Raw genomic sequence first — 18,489 nt, 5'->3', positions numbered from 1 at the left:
TATCAAAACGCTTATCCATAGACAAATGCAAACCACCTGTATTCAGAAGGAGAGAAAGATAACTAAAATGCCCTTCAAAATGGGCAAAGATATTACAAAGATTCAGAGAGAGCATATGCAGTGTGTCCCTAAAACGCTGACCAATCAGAGCAGCCTGGGTCTTTTTGGTAGGGGTTCTTAAAGAGACAGGCGCTGAAACAGATCCTTCCAGAAAAAGGTTGAATAAAGGTATATTGAGGTAGGCAGTGTGAGAAAAATAAAGTGTCTTTTGAACATTGAAGCATGTAAACATGTTGAAGTAGAAACCAAATACAAAAATATACACCTGAAAATGAACATAGAAAGACTTCTTTAACTAAATGATAATTATATATATATATACATTAAACAATAAACAATAAATGATGATGACCATTACAATTTCACAATTGCATTTTTTTCTGTGAATGATTCACCATTAAAAAAAATATGCACACATTCATGATCTGTTAAGGATGATCAAAATTCAAATATATATATATATGATTAATTCCTAGCAGCAAGGTTGTTGGTTTATATCCTTTTTATAAAAAGTCTTTATCCTATGGTCTACAAGCACTAGAATTTCTCGCTGTAAATATGGATTGAATAAGATCATATTATATTATAACCAGTAGGAAACCGTTAATATGTGAATTTATGTTGGTAACACTTAACTGTAGGACAAGGAAGTTATTGAATAGTTCTGCATAATGTCTAATAGTGTCTGGTCTGTTTATGCCACCTTGCTTTAAGCAGAAAAATAAACAAATTGTGAAAGAGGAAAAAAGTCCATTGAAAATAATAAAAACACATCCAATGAACATACTGTAATATCAACATTTCATCACCAGGTGTCACCCTGCACATATCGTGGACCCACACACATTATGAGTGTGTGGAGGGAAAGACTATCCTCTTGGTCATGCATTACTGTGAGGACATCTGAAGTTTCTGCTGTGCTTTTATTATTTAAATACAGAGCAGCATGTTGGATCTATTTCTGTTTCCACTGTGTAAGGAATTTACTTTCCATTATGTTATTGCCATTAACATCTTTGCAATTACTTGCATGTGTCTCCTGAGCACTTTCCAGGAAAAGTAAGGGAAGGCTTTAAGTGTGTAGCTGTATGCTTAAACACGTGTATCTCCCACATTTTTAATAAGATTTCACTTCAATGTCCTGCTAATGCCAAATGAGGTGCTATGAGCTCTTTAGCACATTGTCCGAACTGACAGAACAGTGGACTGCTATAATGCCTTCCTCTCTTTCAGAAAAAGTTGTTGTTAGTGATGATGACAAATGTTTGGAGTGCAACAGTGCCTGGCTCCATCTGTAATGCTCTTGCTCTGGGGACATCATTTTTCTGAAATCTTTATCTCTTTGCATGCGTTTCTATTTATGGCTGAGGTCACTTAAAATGTGGCCGCATACATTGCCCTGCCTTCCTGATTTATAGACCACTTTTTTCTAAACTTCGGATAGTGAACTTGAGAGGAACCACAATTACAGAGAACAGATGGATAGGATTGTTAGGACATCATTAGTTTCGGTCTGTCACCTTTCCAAACGGACTCACACAACTGCACCATGCATGATTTGGTTTTCCAACTCTTCAAAGCAGCGCCACATTGAGCAGTGATTTAAATCATTAAAGACTTATTTGCACAGAGAAGGTGTGGAGTAATAACACACCATCAGTTGGCTCAGGGAGGCCTGAACATGACCTAACTCCAGGGTGCAATTAAAAAAAACGTTTAACTCATGTCTTTGTGACAGTTCATTTTAAGTTTGTTTTCCATGTTTTTCAATTCCTCCAACCCCAACCCCCCCGCCCCCCAACCATTAGCTTCTCCCCCGCACTGCTATTCCCTTTGACTTCTCCAAAAGGAATGCACATTCAACTCCAAGAGTTCCTTAGGAGTTATTGCAGAAACGTACACCCTTCGCTTGAATTTCTGCTCAGAGTAAAGGTCACTATTACTCCCACTCGTAATGGCTGCACGGTTATGCACACTCAGACGCTGTCCGCCCCCCAGCAGACTCTGCACGTCATTGCATTCCTGCTTCTGCGGCCTCTTATCAAGACTTGGAGTTAACACAAACACAGCACAGCAGGACCAGGGAATGCTCATTTCTTCACTGTGAACATGTAAGTCATATGTTAGGTGTATCTGGAGACACAACCTCTTTGTTCTCTGCTTTTATTAGCTGTCCGTCATGGCTTCTCCAGACTATGATCAAGCTGTTGCAGCTCTGCCATTGAAATAGCACCCCCTCCACAGGCCTCAGTAATGCTGCCAACAGGGTTTGCTTTCGAGTGAATCCTAACAGTGAAAGAATACCCCCCACCCCACCCGCCTCTAGACTATTTTTTCTTGTCTTGTATTGTGAGGGCAAATAGACACACTGACTCAGATGTGTTGGAGCCAAAGGAACCAGTGGGGCTTAGGGAAATACGGCAATAGGGAAGAGATCATTCATTTTGACAATGCTTCTTTGTCTGGATCTTATCAGAGCCTATTTTGGATTCTGTACGATTATGTATGGCTAAACCTAATCCTTTTATTAAGAAACAATTCTGTTTTTTAAATGGGAGACACTTCAGGTGAACAGGAGGACTCTTTTTACTGGTAGATACTTTCATCGAGCTTCCCCAGTTGCTTAAATTAAGCATTATTTTAAGTAATCTCGAGTATTAAGTATGTGATAATTTGCATACATTATCAAAACATCATTCTATTAGATAAGAAAAAAATCATTTTGAAAAATGAGCTGTTGAATTCAACATAATTGGCTAGACCCAAAAGTGAATGGGGTATTTACAGACCTAGCTTGAACAACTACCAGCTTTCAAGAATGTTATCTAATGCTTACGTCTCAATTAGAAATAGTGAAGTAAAAAACATCTACTGTTGACCTATTGAGTTAGTCTGAAAGAAGAAATGTTGAAAGCAAAATTTTCAATTTTTTTTATGCCTTGGGGGTTTTTGTGGAATGTAAAGATTTATGGTTTTACTAGTTGAGCAAAACAGCCTATAGAGCTTCGGGCTGTGCACCCACCTGCATAATGACCAGGCAGGGACTCAGTATGAACGTTAAAGCAGCCATACAAACCAAACATAAAGCCTCTGTGACTGAAGTTTCAACCAGAGAACCGGAAACCTGTTGTAAAAAGTAACACTCCCTTCCCAATGTCCGCAAAAAACCTCAGCCACAACTTCTGACACTACCCCCCTACCCCCTGCATCTCCTGCCATCTCTGCTATATGGAAGCCAGAATTATTATGGTGTAACATCTGGCTTTAATTATAGCCTTTCGCCCCCCTCCCTCCTCGCTCACGTCATCCCCCCTCATGCCTCTTTGTTGCTGCTGTTGTCCGCTCAGCATCTCTGTCCGTTTCTTCATCCATTCTAGAACTCTCTCCCCCCTCCTTCATAATCTCCGCCTACCCCGAGCAAAGCAAGGCCTTCCCCCGTTTATCTGACTCTGCTTGCCTCCTGCTACCATCCCCTTAGTCTGCGACAGTCTGCTTGACTTTTTGTGAACGCTGCATCATGATGAATGTGGACTGCATCTGGGGTCTCTCCATGTTCCTGTCTCTGAGTTTAGGATGGACCAAGGCTCAGCAGACCAACTACACCAGGTGAGGACAAGGCTTGAGGAATGTGTCATGGACAGTGTCAACTTGAAATTGTATTTGTTTTAATGACTTTAGGAGAGGCTACGTTTTTTTGCTTGAGAAATCAACTAATCAGCTTCACAAGAGCCAGCGCTTTCAGGGCTAAAAACATTTTGAATTCCTTCTTGTCTTTGTAAGCAAATTCTTTCCACTTCACTGTTTGATTGGGCACAGAGTTTGTGCCTGTTGGTTTTTGGCCCATGATGTGAGGCATGCTGAGTCTGCAGTGGATCAGCCGCCACATATGTGAACGTTTTTTTGGTTGTGCCTGTGGGGTCGAATCAGAGCAGCTTGGCTCGGGCTCCGGACATTTTCACTTTAATTAACAGGCGTCTGACTTTGCTGGGGTTCTGCTGCCTGAGTTTGTGGGAAGCAGTTTTTCCACTGCATCTAAGTACATGTTTACTACTTCAGGATGGGGAATGTCTTTGTAACCTTTTTGCTTCTAGTGAAATGTCACAAGTAATATAAACCACATCATTTTCCAAGTTGAGCCAAACATAACAGTGAATATTTGAATATGCAAACAAAAACAACATTTTACAGTAACAGGCATATTCTTGTTGGCTCATAAATGCATCCCTGCTTGCAACAGCCTGTTACAGGAATCTGAATGTTTTGAAAGTCTTTGAGCTCTGAGAAGGTTTTGAAAGCAACAGAATTTACTAGAGAAAGTAGCACAATGAAGTTTTTGGATTAGTCTGTCAGCTGTCAAATGTTATTGCCAGATGTAGACGGAAATCGAACAAGGCCACAACAGAAAACCTGTATCTTTATTTGTGTTCTTTACAGAGTTGCCTCTTTGGGAGACAAACATACAAACTGAAAACTGAAATAACCAGTTGACAAAAGCTGTAATTAACCAAAGCATGCCTTTAGCTAGCTAGTTATAATGTATGTCCACTCTTATAAAACACAACACAATGTTTTTGGTAAACAGTTTTTTAAAGTGTATTTTATAATGACTCATTAATTTATTTAACAGTTAGTATCAGCATGTGACTTTTCAAATAAAGTGAGGCCTCACAACATTTAAGGCTGTATTATTTCATGATTTACAATTCAATATGAGCAAAGGAATACAGTCTATGTTATAGGGGCCCTGTTCTTCTAATTTTCAGGTTCATATTTGTATTTTTTGCCTCTACTTTGAGATGTCTCCATGCTTTAGTGTTCTAAAAGCTCTTAGTTTTTCTTATACTGCCTGTGCTGCTGCACTTCTTTTCACCCTCTGTCTAAAACCAGAGCCCAGTCTGCTGTGATTGGTTAGCTGGCCGGCTATGTTGTGGTTGGGAACCGTTTAGAGATGTCCCGCCCCTTAGCCTATCAAATATAATATGATGAAACGCTAGCCAAAAGAAGCACAGCTCAAGTGTTGACACAAATTACTTGATGTTTATTTTCTTTTGGTTTCTCCTTGCTTAAACTAAGTTTAATTCATGGAAATCAACAATAAATGTAGCAGTAACGCCCTGGGTTATTAACTTGTGGTCAGCCCATCAATAATAAACAACTGTAATATACTTAGCCTTAAGAATACTAAAAGTAGCTCTAGAAGTAGCACTGCTAAAGGAAGTCAGTCAAAATAATTGCATCTGTGGGAGTTAAAAGAGACTCTGGGTTCGTAATACATTTGTTATTGTGTCATTGACCTACAATGCTGTTAGTACTGCCCATGATATTTTCTACCACTGTGTTTCCTTCATCACAGGCCTGTGTTCCACTGTGGAGGGGACCTGGTCTCAGACTCAGGCTTTGTTGGCAGTGAGGGGTTCCCAAGCTTCTACAAACCCAACAGCAAATGTACCTGGCGTATCACAGTGAGACAGTCACCCTGCAACATGTTGAAATACTGACTCCTTCTTTCCTGTGTCTGACTCATATGGACTGCAATGTCTTTGTTTTCCAGGTCCCAGAGGGAAATGTAGTCATGCTCACTTTCCGAATTTTTGACCTGGAGGCTGATTCACAATGTCGCTACGATTATCTGGATGTGTACAATGGCCAGTCCAACCTGGTGCAAAAACTTGGCCGCTTTTGTGGAACTTTCCGGCCTGGCGCTCTTATTTCCACCACAAACACCATGATGCTAGAGATGGTGTCTGATGAAGCGACACAGGGCAGAGGGTTTGTGGCCTACTTCAATGGAGCCAAACCATACGTAGATGGTATGTGGTCAGAAATGTATTTTGACATTTTATTTAGTATGAAGACTTTTTAGAGGCTTACTATTCTACCAACTTTGTAGTATTATTTGTGACATATTTTATATCCTATGACTTTTCAGTAATATCCACTGCAAACAATCACCTTTTCACTAACTTTTAGATAACAAAGAATACTAAAATATATTTAAAAAAATTCTATATATACTAAAGACTCTTTAATGAACATTAAAACATGTGGTATACTGTGTCTAAAATATCACCAAAAAAAGACTCATGATATGGTATGTCAAATTACAATAAAAGGCGTAAATTTCACTTAAAATATCAGAACCAACAACATACCACATTTTGTCGAAAATATCACCAAAAAAACATTGTATAGTATGTCGATACTATGGAAAAAACAACATAATATATTATGTCAAAATTATGGAAAAAACAACGTAGTATAGTATTTCAAAATTTGGAAAAAACGACATAGTAGAGTAACTAGAACAAATCACAAAAAACAACATAGTATAGCATGTCAGAAATATCACAAAAAACGATGTAGTATAGTATCTAGAAAATAGTAAAAACACGAAATACTATAGGATGTGATAAATATGCAAACAACAAGAAAGTATAGTATGTCGAAATTTTGCAAAAACAACATAATATAGTGTGTTGAAAATATCACAAAAAATGACATAGTATAGTATATCATAAATATGAAAAAGCAACATAATATAGTGTGTCGAAAATATGGAAAAAACAACATTAAAAAAATCACAAAAAAAACATAGTATAGTATCTAAAAAAAAAATGCAAAGAAATACATTGTATATAGTAACTAGAACAAACCACCAAAAACAATATAGTATGTCACAAATTTGGCAAAAACAACATAATATAGTGTGTTGAAAAAATCACAAAAAACAACATAGTATAGTATGTCTAAAATATGCAAAAGAACATAATATAGTGTGTCGAAAATATGGAAAAAATGACATAGTATAGTATTTAGAAAAATATGCAAAAGAAATACATAGTGTAGTTTGTAGGAAAAAAATCACAAAAAACAATATAGTATAGTATGTCATAAATATGCAAAAAACAACATAATAGTATGTTGAAAAAATACCAAAAATCACATAGCATAGTAGGTCAAAATGATCATAAAAACGACATAGTATAGTATGTAGAAAATAGTGAAAAACGACATAGTATAGCATGTCATAAATATGGAAAAGAACATAATATAATGTGTCAAAATAATGGAAAAAAAGACATAGTGTAGTGTGTCGAAAATATCAGAAAAATAAACATAGTATAGCATGTCATAAATATGCAAAAAACAACATAGTATAGTGTGTTGAAAATATCAGAGAAAACAACATAGTATAGTGTGTTGAAAATATCACACAAAACGACATAGTATAGTGTGTTGAAAATATCAGAGAAAACAACATAGTATAGTCTGTTGAAAATATCAGAGAAAACAACATAGTATAGTGTGTTGAAAATATCACACAAAACGACATATTATAGTGTGTTGAAAATATCACACAAAACGACATAGTATAGTGTGTTGAAAATATCACACAAAACGACATAGTATAGTGTGTTGAAAATATCAGAGAAAACAACATAGTATAGTGTGTTGAAAACATAAAAAACACAGTATTTATTTTTGACATACCATAATTAATTGGGTTTTTCAATATTTTCTACCTACTACACTATGTCATTTCTTTGCATATTTCGAGATACTATCCTATGTCGTTTTTCTTTACATTATCGACATACTATTCCATGACGTTTTTTGTGATATTTTTCACATACCAAACTAAAGAGGCTGCAGCGCAATGGACTAGTGCGTTGATCTGCGGTTCAAGGGAGCACAGGTTCACCAGTTAACATGTCATTGTGCCCTTGACCAGACATTTCACCACAAGCTGCTCCTTTGGGGTCACAGTAATGAGCATTTAACAAGTAATATGTAATGCTGGTTTTTATGATATTTTTGGACATACTATACTACCTTTTTTCTCCCCTAATATTTGCAACATACTAATACAAAATGACTTTTTGCACACACTGTACTGTTTGCATATTTCTTAAAGTTACAGTGTGTGTGTGACTTGTTTCAGACCAGCAGTTCTGTGGAGGGAAGATGACGAAGGCCCAGGGAGAGATCAAGACACCCAATTGGCCAGACAACAAATACCCTGCAGGGACCAGCTGCTCCTGGCTTATCACTGTGGAGCCTAATATGGTCGGCAGCTCTCTCACTCCCAACTGTTTCTTTCTTAAAGTCTTTACACACCCAAAATGAAGGACAGCAACTGTTTGAGTGATTATTTGAAGTTCTGTATCTTGTTTTTTTACCAGGTAATCCAGGTTAAGTTTGGTAAATTCGTCTTGGAGGCTGACAGCTATTGTCGGTTTGACTATGTGGCATTCTTTAATGGTGGAGAGAAGGATGATTCGCGGCTAATTGGAAAATACTGTGGTGATCGGGCCCCACAGTGAGTGACAGATTGTTTTTGACCTCTTGAAGTGATTTTGTAGGTGAAGTGAAATCAACCTGAAACTCTTAAACTCTTTAAGAAAACGTTGGAAATGGTTTCCATGATATACTATGAATAAAAATACTGAGAAAAGTATTGATGAATTGAAACAAATGGATACCATATATATTTAAAATATCAGTTTACAAACATTAACAGAGTTCTTGCTGTATGAGTATAAGAGAGTAATATAAGTCATTTATCCAGTCATATGCTCAGTACTTTGCAAACCTCTGCATTTTTGCTAAAACTATTGAAACCACTTGCTTGAGGTCCGAAGCGTTGTTTTGATAAAGCTTTGCTGTTAAATGCGACCCACATTTCTTCATTTCTTCAAGACTTTTCTTAGTTTTTTGATGCAGCATGGAGGCATGGAGACAATGTTCTCTTTATCGTGCTTGGTAATATTGGTCGAGTAATTGATAACAACATTATAATATTGTGCGTTAAGAAATCCTTTAACTTCCACCTCATCTTCTTTCCAGGCCCATCATTACCAGCGGCAATGTGCTATTGGTCCAATTTGTGTCGGACCTCAGTGTGACATCGGATGGATTCTTTGCTGAATATACCAGCGTCCCACCTGGTTCTCAGATACCTTCAATCGACTCAGGAGTCGGCAGCAGGTCCATCCCCCCAAAACCTGCTGTAAAACCAACTGCACCCCCACCCGTCCCCACCGCCAAATATGTGCCAGCTGACCCCAAAGAGGGACCCAATTCACTCAAGCCCTCTAGAGGCCGTGGACAAGGCAACAGGGGGGTTCCCGTCACAAGACCAAATGGAAAGAGGCCTGGTGGGTGAAGTCATGTGGACGACACACTTATGTTTTAATTTGCAGAAGATGTACATCCAAGGGACAAGTTTTATTCTTTATGTTTCCAGTCCCTCAAAACCCTGTGTGTGCCAAAGCCTGCAGAAGAGACGGAACCATCAAGACCAGTTTCTGTGCAAGTGAATTTGGTAAGTTTCCTACTGTTCAGATACTCAAGAAGTAACCAATCAGAAGTTCTGACAGAGCTCTCTCTTTGCAGTGATAACTGGAAAGGTGACCTCTCTGGCCCCCGGGCCCAGAGGCACTCTTATTGTCAGCATCTCCCTCACTAAGGCCTACAAGGCAGGTCGACTGACGATCACACAAGTGGGAGAAACCACGTCGGTTAAACTGGTGTCCCAGTGCAAGAAGTGCCCGCTGCTCCGCAGAGGTAAGTTGAATTGAAACACACACACACACACACACACACACACACACACACACACACACACACACACACACACACACACACACACACACACACACACACACACACACACACACACACACACACACAGATTAATAGAAATTCCATTTACCCAAAAATGATATTACCTACCTTCTTTTATGATTATTTGTTCTGTCCCAATAGGTGGCAGCTACATTATCATGGGTCAAGTGGATGGAGAAGGACGTGGTACCCTGGAACCCGGTGCATTCACAGCTCCATACAAAGCCCCACATCACAAACTATTAATGAATATCAACAACCAACCGTGTTAACCTCACACACACGTGAAGGCTGGAGATTCAGATGACACATCAAATACAATACATCCAGACATTACAATGTGAAATACAGATCAATTAAAGCACAGTGTAAAAGATATACACAACACCAGAGTTTTAGCCACCATTTTAAAGGAATACACATTTTTTATTGCAAACACCTGCCGAACCTAACCTACCTTGGTAAATTATATGAATAAAGGTTTTATATCTCTTACAAATTGTTTGGCTGCATACTTTCTTGTAACTCTAGGTCTCTGTGTGTGTCTGATCCCACCTAGTGGATTCAAAGGGTATTACATTCAAACTGAACTACTGTACTGCTAATCCAACTTTCTTCTAAAGCAGATGCTGTATTTAAAATCCTGGATGTGGAGGTTATTGATTATTTGATTATTTAAATATATAAAAGTGTATACTTTCTTTTTTACATTAAAATACACCTTATTGAATAAACAGAAATGTGTAAAACATCTAAAAATTGTTTGTGTGTATATTTTTTACAAAATCGAATGATCAATTCTACACTGAAAACAAGCAAACACAAAGGGCCAGACTTGACTCTTTATAACAATAATGACTGAAGCAGAATAGAACACATTATTGATATTCTTTTCAAGATGATCCCTGGATATATATATATATTTTTTACTTTGAGGGTATTTTTTCATTAAGTAGATTCATTATCATGACAATTCATTTTGAGTCGATGCGTTGTAAAGAAAGAAATATGCAATTACTCAAAATCACCAATAGAGGTAGGTGTAGGTCAGAAATAAATTAAACATCTATAAATGTTGTATAACTTTTGAAGAAATTATAATCTAATAGCTATTTTTAAAGAAAGTTAAATAGGACCAAATTGTCAACATCACCCTGTGATGCATCTGCTAATAAACTGTACGTCTAAGTACAACTCAAAGCAGTGTAAAAAAAAAAAATGATAACCAAAGGATCAGAAAAGACATGTACCTAAAACAAGAAGAGCAACAGTACTAGTTCAGACATTGGAGAATAGGTGTGTTTAGCAGCTAAAGAAAAGTTTAAAAAACATTGTACTATAAAGGTTTTTGGAATCAAATGAATAGATTATAAAACCGTGCTTTGCCTTTACATTTGGATGCCGCTAACATAAACTACAAGCCAATTCAGTTACATTGGACACACATTTAAAAACCCCTTAAAGTTTCAGCATGGGCGTAGGTTCTTTTTGTTTCAACATTGGGCAAAGGAACACATTTTAAGGGGGTGAGGGTTGGGTGAGACATTTTGATTTCCCATCCATCCCTCCAAAATATACGCCTATACTGTATATTATGCTCATTTAAACTTCAACTTCTTAATTCACAGTCCATCCTGTTTCAGTTGTTTAGGTCGAGTGACACTTTATTGTAAAAAGGTATGAAATACATTCAATACATTGAATTGTTAACAAAAAGCAATATTGATTTCAAAACAACCAATGCAATATGATGGCTTTGTACAACAAAATAAAAAGGACAGAGGCAAATAGGTAAAACAATTTAAAAAAAGAAGCCAGGCCACCCTCCTCATTAAACAGGGATTCATATCAAACCATATCCAATCCTCCTCTCTGCTCCTACACCCACACACTCCCCTTCCCCTCCCTCTCTGAAGCTCCCTGCTGGCCGCAGCAGCCTCCTGCATCGGCCCTCCTGTGGCGAGAGGCGGGCAGGTTCTTGTAGACGGCACGGCTGTAGGGAATAAAACACATTCCCAGCTGGAGGTGTCGGGCCAGGCGACAGAAGGCGGCGAGAGCCAGGACCAGCAGAGGGGTGAGCAGCAGAAAGCCCACTACCAGCAGAGCCACACAGCCGCCGTCATCCAGAATGTCTGAACAATACAGAGATGTGCCGTGGGGCTGCACCTGGAGGGCAAGAAGAGAGGCAAGGGATTAGGAATAACATGGGTGCAAAAATCGTACCAAAAAAGTTCCACACACAAGTCTTGTTTCCATCACTTTAGAGGACATTAAATTGATTTACACTCATTTCTTGAAGAAGAACTGTTATCCTAACCATAACAGGTACTTAACCTCAACCTAAATGTAAACCTAAACAATATTTTTATCTTAAAATACAATTATTTACATGATGGGGATTTTATCTTGTCCTCAAAAGAAAGGTGAGTCCAAACAATGTCAAGTGAAAACATGAGTAAAACAGACTGCTCCTGGAACTATAGCTTTGCGTGTGTGTGTGTGTGTGTGTGTGTATATGTGTGTGTGTGTGTGTGTGTGTGTGTGTGTGTGTGTGTGTGTGTGTGTGTGTGTGTGTGTGTGTGTGTGTGTGTGTGTGTGTGTGTGTGTGTGTGTGTGTGTGTAAAGGTTTGCATCGTCACATTGTGGCTCGCCTAACATATGGGAACACAATGCAAGTGTTCTATGAAAAGGTGGGTAATCAAATATTCACACAGGAACTAGAGCAGCTAAACCACAGCTGCAGAGATAACAAACAATTTAGCCCAGAATGATCCCGGAAACTCTTGGAAAACAGTATCAAATGTCTGGGAAAACATTTGCCTTTTCCTTCTGCAGTTTGAATGAAAGTCACAGTTTGACTGGCAGTATAAATCCTTTGCTGTTGACTTCTTGATCGTAAAGAGGACATATTATGCTCAATTTCTGGTTCATTTGTGACTTGTGCCTCTACTGTGACATGTTTATATGCTTAAATGTTCACAGAGCTCTTTATTTTTCTCATACTGCCTGTGCTGCAGCACCTTTGACCCTCTGTTTGAAACCAGAGCCCAGTCTACTCTGACTGGTTAGCTGTCCAGCTCTGTTGGGATTGGTCAACCACTTAGAGCTGTCCCACTAATCAATAGAAGCGTGAGTGTTGCATAGTGATGTCATTATGCTTCTGAAGTAAACAAACTAGTCCAATGGAGGCATTTCAGACAGGAGGGGGGAGTGTGTGGGAGAGAAACTCCCTTTGAAGTGGAATTTGGGATTTTTTAAGCATTTGTAGACCATATATATGCGAGAAAACAAATATAACACACTACAGGAAAGGGGAACACCCAAAAAGCAAAATGTGTCTCAATGTGTCTTTCATTGTGACACATTATGACTGTATACTATTTAGTTGTTAGTAAGGAATTTGGACACAGCACCAAACCAGGTTTCAATAATAAGATGGCAGCAGACAGTAGATTGTTACCGTGGAGTGGCAGAGGAAGCCGAATATGATCATGACTAGAGAAGGGGTGAGGATGATGCCGAAAATTATGCTGGCCAGCCCGCCGTTGATCAGTGCTATGATCAGATTCTGTGCAGTGACCAGCACCGAGCATGCCCAGCAGTCTAATGAGCCCCTTAACTCCAGCGGGGTGTCAGCGGCTTCACTGCCGCCCAGAGAGTATGGAGGCGGCACCACGACCCCTGACCCCGCTCTGGAGGGGGAGCCCCGCTCAGACTGGGGCTGCTCGGCCACATTCTTCTCCAGCGTCCCATTCCGTGAGAGGCTCATCTGAAGAAAACAAAAAGATTTGTATTATTATGAATTGCAGATGCTTTAATTCATCCTGCTGTTAGCACTGGAAGTCTGCATGAAGGGGTCCTTTTATTTCACAATATAGAGAGATGCTGTGTGTTTAGTTTAGAGTTTGCCAAGTATTCTGCACTTTGTTGAAAAATCCATCCATGAAATAGTTTGTCTATTTTCTGTATCAAAATCCTCCAATTCATCCAGCCCATCCTCTGAAATCAAGGAAAACGCTGAAAGAATGTTTGTTAAATAATGTGCTGAAAGGTGTGGAAAGTCAACACAGATAACTGAGCTAAATAACTAAACACAGCTCTAAGTGCGAGGAAATGAGGCTCCACTGACCCCACCTCTAAACTCCAGGATAACCACGACCAAGAACAATGAACAGCTGGGAAACTAAAAAAATTCCATTAATCAGTCATTTGAGTGTCAGAACAATGATATGACTTTAATTTTCAAAGAGCAAAGGATTTACTACATTTGTTTTTAACAGATTAATGGTAGATAAGTTACAAGTTGTATTTTCTATGTCTCATTTCACTCTAATTTAGTAAACTCAGTGATGAGGGGCAGGTTCCACCATTTCCTTCTAATCTCAAGTATATTAGCAGCTATTGATGTTCTGCCAAGAAGTATGTGGACACATGGGTTTTACAACCAATCCCTCCTTTAGTCTGTCTTTCAACATCATTCAAAGTAAATTACAGTTCTTTCAATTTTTGCCCTCCTATAATCTGATTACTTGTGATGCTTCTTAAGTACAACATCTCATGAAAAACTACTTTCAACTTCAGTTTTTTAAATACTTTAATATCCTTTAAAATACTTGTATAAGTTCTGTTTGTGACTGTGTGTCTTCCATTAACCATGGAGCAGCTCAAACACTTGACTTTGGATGACATCATTAAAGCAGCTTTCTTATTTCCAGATTGATCAATTTAAGGAAATCCTAACTAACTCTTAATAATCTCAACTTTAGTGCAGAAACATATTCCAGCTGTTTCAGTAGGATGTTGTCCTGCGTGCATTATAGTTAGATAAGGCCTTTTCGTTACGGTCAGGATAGCATTTTTTCAGTTTCCTCTATTTGCTTATAATAGAAGTAAGATGGAGCTTGTTGTACTCACTGTGAGATAGACCTGGTGATGTGGAGGATGGGACTCTGAAGAACCTGGAGAGCGTTTAATGGTATTAGACAAAGAGAATTTAAAGAATTTCCTCCTGATGTATGGCTTCTCTTTTTTTAAAATCCAGATCTTGAGAGTGGTATCCAAGTGAGCTTACAACTACTCAACTAAATCTACAATCCTTTTTGTGTTCTGGAATATTTCCAAAAAAACACCATGAGATATTTGCCCGCTCTCGTGAACCCAAATGTCTTCCTGAGACCTCTTGTCGGCTGGGTCAGAAAAGAGCTCTGAAGACTTGAGGAAAATTCTGCTTTCCCACTGGCTTCAGCGCTTCCTTCCCTGACATTCTGTTTCCTCACTCCGACTCCAGTTTGAGATATGATTGAGTGTGTAAGTGTTTATGAGTGTGCGCATGTGTGTGTGTAAGCGTGTATCCTGTGTTGCCTCCAATGCGAATGCACAGAGAGCAGGCTGTGCTGTGTTAACGGCTGCTGCTGGTGTCTGGGCAGGGGAGCAGTGGAGGGTTTCTGTGATAACCCCTGGAACCAGTGGGAGGGAGGAAGAGTGTTTATTTGGAGAGATTAGAGGAGTCAGGGTAGGCTGCCCAATCCCCAACACTTTGCACCCTTACTCACTTTCTCTACTCTACTGTCAAAAAACTGATAAAACAAGAAGAGATTGTTTTATATTGCATCTTCATGAAAAACAACTCAAGACTGACTGTTCCATAACCTGTAGGCAGCAGGGGCGAATTACAAGACAATAGGTCATAGGGCCCAGAAATGGAGAAACACACATACTTTTTTTGTGTCTCTTTGAAATCTCTCTGTGGTCGTTTGTCTCTTTTGTTTTGCTTTTTTATCTGGTCCTTATGTGTCTCTCTGTAGTTTCAGGCTCTTTTGTAATTGCTTTGGTATTTTCTAGCTTTTGTGGCATCTATAGTTGCTAGGCCACTTTTTGTAGTCTCTTTGCTTCTCTTTGTAGTTTGTAGTCTCTTTGTGTTTGTATTCGTTTTGTTTCTTTTATTGGCCGTTTTGTGTCTATTTATGGTCATCTTGTATATCTTTGTAGTTTTTCCCTTTTGAATTATTTTTGCCTTTCTTGAAACTTATTTTTGTCTGCTGTTGTTTTGTTATCTCTTTCGGAGTTCCTTATGTGTTGCTTTTCACAGTCAGTGAGTCTCTGTGTTCTTTTGCAGTTTTTTCACAACTCATTTTAGTTGATTTTAAAAAATCTTTGTAGTAGTTCTTTGTTTCTTTTGGGTCAAATTAGTTTCTTTTCTCGTTGGCACATGTGTCTTTAAGTGGAATTTTCTAGGTGAAGGCTGTGGGGGGGTAGACCTGTTCAGTAATCCGTTACTGAGGCCATGTTACAGTCACACTATAATGTACTGACAAAGGGTGTGAACAATTAGACTGCTCAAATACTCCAAGAATCACAAAACCCATGAATCAGAAGGTTTAGGGAAAGCCAGGGCGCTTGAAATGGTTTTACAAGCTGGACTGACAGGGGATTGAACCTTGACCTTTTGATGAAAAACAGCTCGGCTTTCAGAAAAACATAAGGAAATGAGAATGGGGGTGGGGGCGCTCACCAAATTGGTGGGGGAAAGATGCTATCATGGGACTGATAAGAAATCAGAGGGGCTCAGTTCAAAGGGTGAAATTAGTATTTTGATATGAAGACTCATTTTTTATCCCACAGTGTATTTACTATTTGTTTACAGGGGTAGATATATATTCCCTGGAGGTGGCAAGAGCATTTTAACAGTCGGTACAAGATACAAATGATCAAAGCGTCTATGGCATTAGTGTGCTGGCTACAAAAATATGCAGGAGCAAGGGTGGTTATGTCATTAACAATGCCACAGAGTGTGTTATTTAAATGCGTATGTCAATGTCTGAGGGGGTTGGTAGAGGAAGAGCAGTCTTCCTGTCCTTGGAACCGGGATATCCGCTGCTGTGTCCACGTTCTTGACGAGATGTCCCTGCATCTGCAATCTCCTGTCCTCTAACCCTCCAGACTGATGGCAAAAATAGCAACCAGAAAGAAAAATCTCAGGTTTACACATAGAAAAGGAAATGAGACAGCCTGACGAGACGTACCGCCCTGAGGATTGTTGCTATTTGAAGTTTCACAATTGTATTGTTAGTCAACTGTTTTAGTTTATAACCTGTTTTCAAATCATTGAGAGGAATTTAAGTTGTAGGTTCAGAATGAAGGGGTCCGGTCATCTAGGTCACATTTTTACCTAAAATTGTGGCGTACAGTTACTAAGCACATTCAGTCAAGTACTGTTCTTAAATGCTGTTTTAAAATATAAAGCAAGAGTATTTTCATGTTATTCTTTTACTCCATTTCTTCTCAAAGGGGAATATCAAACTTTTTTTTACTCCATGATTTTTATTTGATCATTTAGTTTTACTCATATAACTTATATAACTTTGAGTAATATAACGTAAACCAGAATATACCGTAAGATTGAATTTTTGTAGGTAAAAAAAGAATTTCACTAAGCAGTCTGCAAAAAGTAATACACCTCAGCTACACCATTACCAGCTGTAACATTTAAGAGATAAACGAAGTGAATAATTATAATCCATGTGTACATTATTCTGAAACGGGCCATTCTTCATAAAGATTTATTTTGCTTGGTAATACTTTTTGTACTTTTACAAAAAGTTCAGGGGTTTGCTACTTTTATTAAAAGGTTTTACTTTTACTCAGCACCTTATCCACCACTGCCTCAAAATCTAAAAACAAACCAAAAACAATCAGATAGTTTTCTTTAGTATTATTATTGCATTACTTTTAGAATACCTCTGCTAAACTATTCGGAGCAGCTGCAGCTTTGACAACATGGTGTCAGGAAAGTGTTGGAGGGAAAATAAATGAGTTTTGCTCTCTCCTCTCTCTCACCATCTGCTTTGAAGACAGACTCAATCAAACTGGTCCAGTGGAACCACCAAGTGGCCAGCCGCTGCAGACTGGGAGGTCAGAGGAAACACGAGCTGTTTGAACTGTGGGAGCACAAGAGAACAAGGAGCCTTTACGGTCTACCCACTCTGACTCACTCAGTAGCCTACATGAACAACTGCTGCTATACAATTATATATCCTACAAGTGTTAAATACAAATAATATGGTTAAAGACAATGCTAAAGACACCCAATCCTGCATTGTTGTTCATTCTTATGGTAGTAACCCAAGTTACTGTGAAATATCATCAACCCTTAAATCAGACTTTAGTTAAAGCTGGAGTAAATTCACCAGCTACCCTGCAGTATACAAAGCTGCACCTTCACCAGCTTTAATAATACTTTAATGATCAATAATTATGAAACATATCATATATATTATTCTGAAATGGGCCAATCTGCATAATGAGTACTTTTACTTTTGGCACATGAAGCACATTATGATGCTAATACTTTTCTACTTTTACTTGAGTAACATTTTGAATGCAGGATTTGTACTTGGAACAGAGTATTCCTACCGTTCCTAATGTGTTTTGCAAATTATGGGTTCATATTTAACCATTGAACAAATTCACGGTTAATCTTTGGACTCAAATTGAAAGTTTTGTATTGTAAATAAAGATAAATAGTTTGGCATTTGGACAGAGGCAAGGGGGTGGCGAAAGTAATTAGATATCAACCAACGGGAACTACCAATATTTGTACAAATCTCAACCACAGAACCAATAAAACCTTCATATGCTGGTGAGGAAATAACAGGGGACTACCAAAGCCATTAGGATTCTTAGGATACCATATCTGTGCTAAATCTCATGGCAATTCATCCTGTAGTACAGATGTTTCAGCTACACCAAAGTGATGAACTTACTGACCCTGCCATCCCTAAAGCCACGCTGCTAGCATGGCTA

The 18,489-nt window shown here is 38.6% G+C and overlaps 2 protein-coding genes across 2 annotated transcripts; one reads left to right on the top strand and one right to left on the bottom strand.

Moving 5' to 3' along the window:
* The first annotated feature begins 3,437 nt into the window (after positions 1-3,437).
* Positions 3,438-10,186, top strand: pcolcea (procollagen C-endopeptidase enhancer a). The gene is made up of 9 exons (XM_063895487.1): positions 3,438-3,666; positions 5,414-5,522; positions 5,612-5,870; positions 8,003-8,127; positions 8,244-8,380; positions 8,908-9,218; positions 9,308-9,385; positions 9,457-9,627; positions 9,829-10,186. The coding sequence occupies exons 1-9, from the start codon at positions 3,578-3,580 to the stop codon at positions 9,957-9,959; spliced, it is 1,410 nt and encodes a 469-aa protein (XP_063751557.1). The 5' UTR covers positions 3,438-3,577; the 3' UTR covers positions 9,960-10,186.
* A 1,138-nt stretch (positions 10,187-11,324) lies between these two features.
* On the bottom strand, positions 11,325-15,121 carry tmem88a (transmembrane protein 88 a). Its single transcript, XM_063895488.1, has 3 exons — positions 14,602-15,121; positions 13,148-13,456; positions 11,325-11,853 (listed from the first exon to the last, which is right to left on the bottom strand). The coding sequence occupies exons 2-3, from the start codon at positions 13,454-13,456 to the stop codon at positions 11,566-11,568; spliced, it is 597 nt and encodes a 198-aa protein (XP_063751558.1). The 5' UTR covers positions 14,602-15,121; the 3' UTR covers positions 11,325-11,565.
* Positions 15,122-18,489: the final 3,368 nt, after the last annotated feature.

This window comes from Eleginops maclovinus, chromosome 11 (assembly GCF_036324505.1).
Source record: "Eleginops maclovinus isolate JMC-PN-2008 ecotype Puerto Natales chromosome 11, JC_Emac_rtc_rv5, whole genome shotgun sequence".
Classification (NCBI taxonomy): domain Eukaryota; kingdom Metazoa; phylum Chordata; class Actinopteri; order Perciformes; family Eleginopidae; genus Eleginops; species Eleginops maclovinus.
This window is presented reverse-complemented; position numbering and strand designations above follow the sequence as displayed.

What these genes read in the sequence shown, in the direction of transcription:
- pcolcea (XM_063895487.1), top strand. Translation starts at nt 3,578, where the DNA reads ATGATGAATGTGGACTGCATCTGGGGTCTCTCCATGTTCCTGTCTCTG. An exon ending in AGCCAAACCATACGTAGATG is followed by an intron (nt 5,871 to 8,002) that starts GTATGTGGTCAG and finishes GACTTGTTTCAG; the next exon opens with ACCAGCAGTTCTGTGGAGGG. An exon ending in GTGCCCGCTGCTCCGCAGAG is followed by an intron (nt 9,628 to 9,828) that starts GTAAGTTGAATT and finishes CTGTCCCAATAG; the next exon opens with GTGGCAGCTACATTATCATG.
- tmem88a (XM_063895488.1), bottom strand. Translation starts at nt 13,456, where the DNA reads ATGAGCCTCTCACGGAATGGGACGCTGGAGAAGAATGTGGCCGAGCAG. An exon ending in GCTTCCTCTGCCACTCCACG is followed by an intron (nt 11,854 to 13,147) that starts GTAACAATCTAC and finishes CTTGCCCTCCAG; the next exon opens with GTGCAGCCCCACGGCACATC.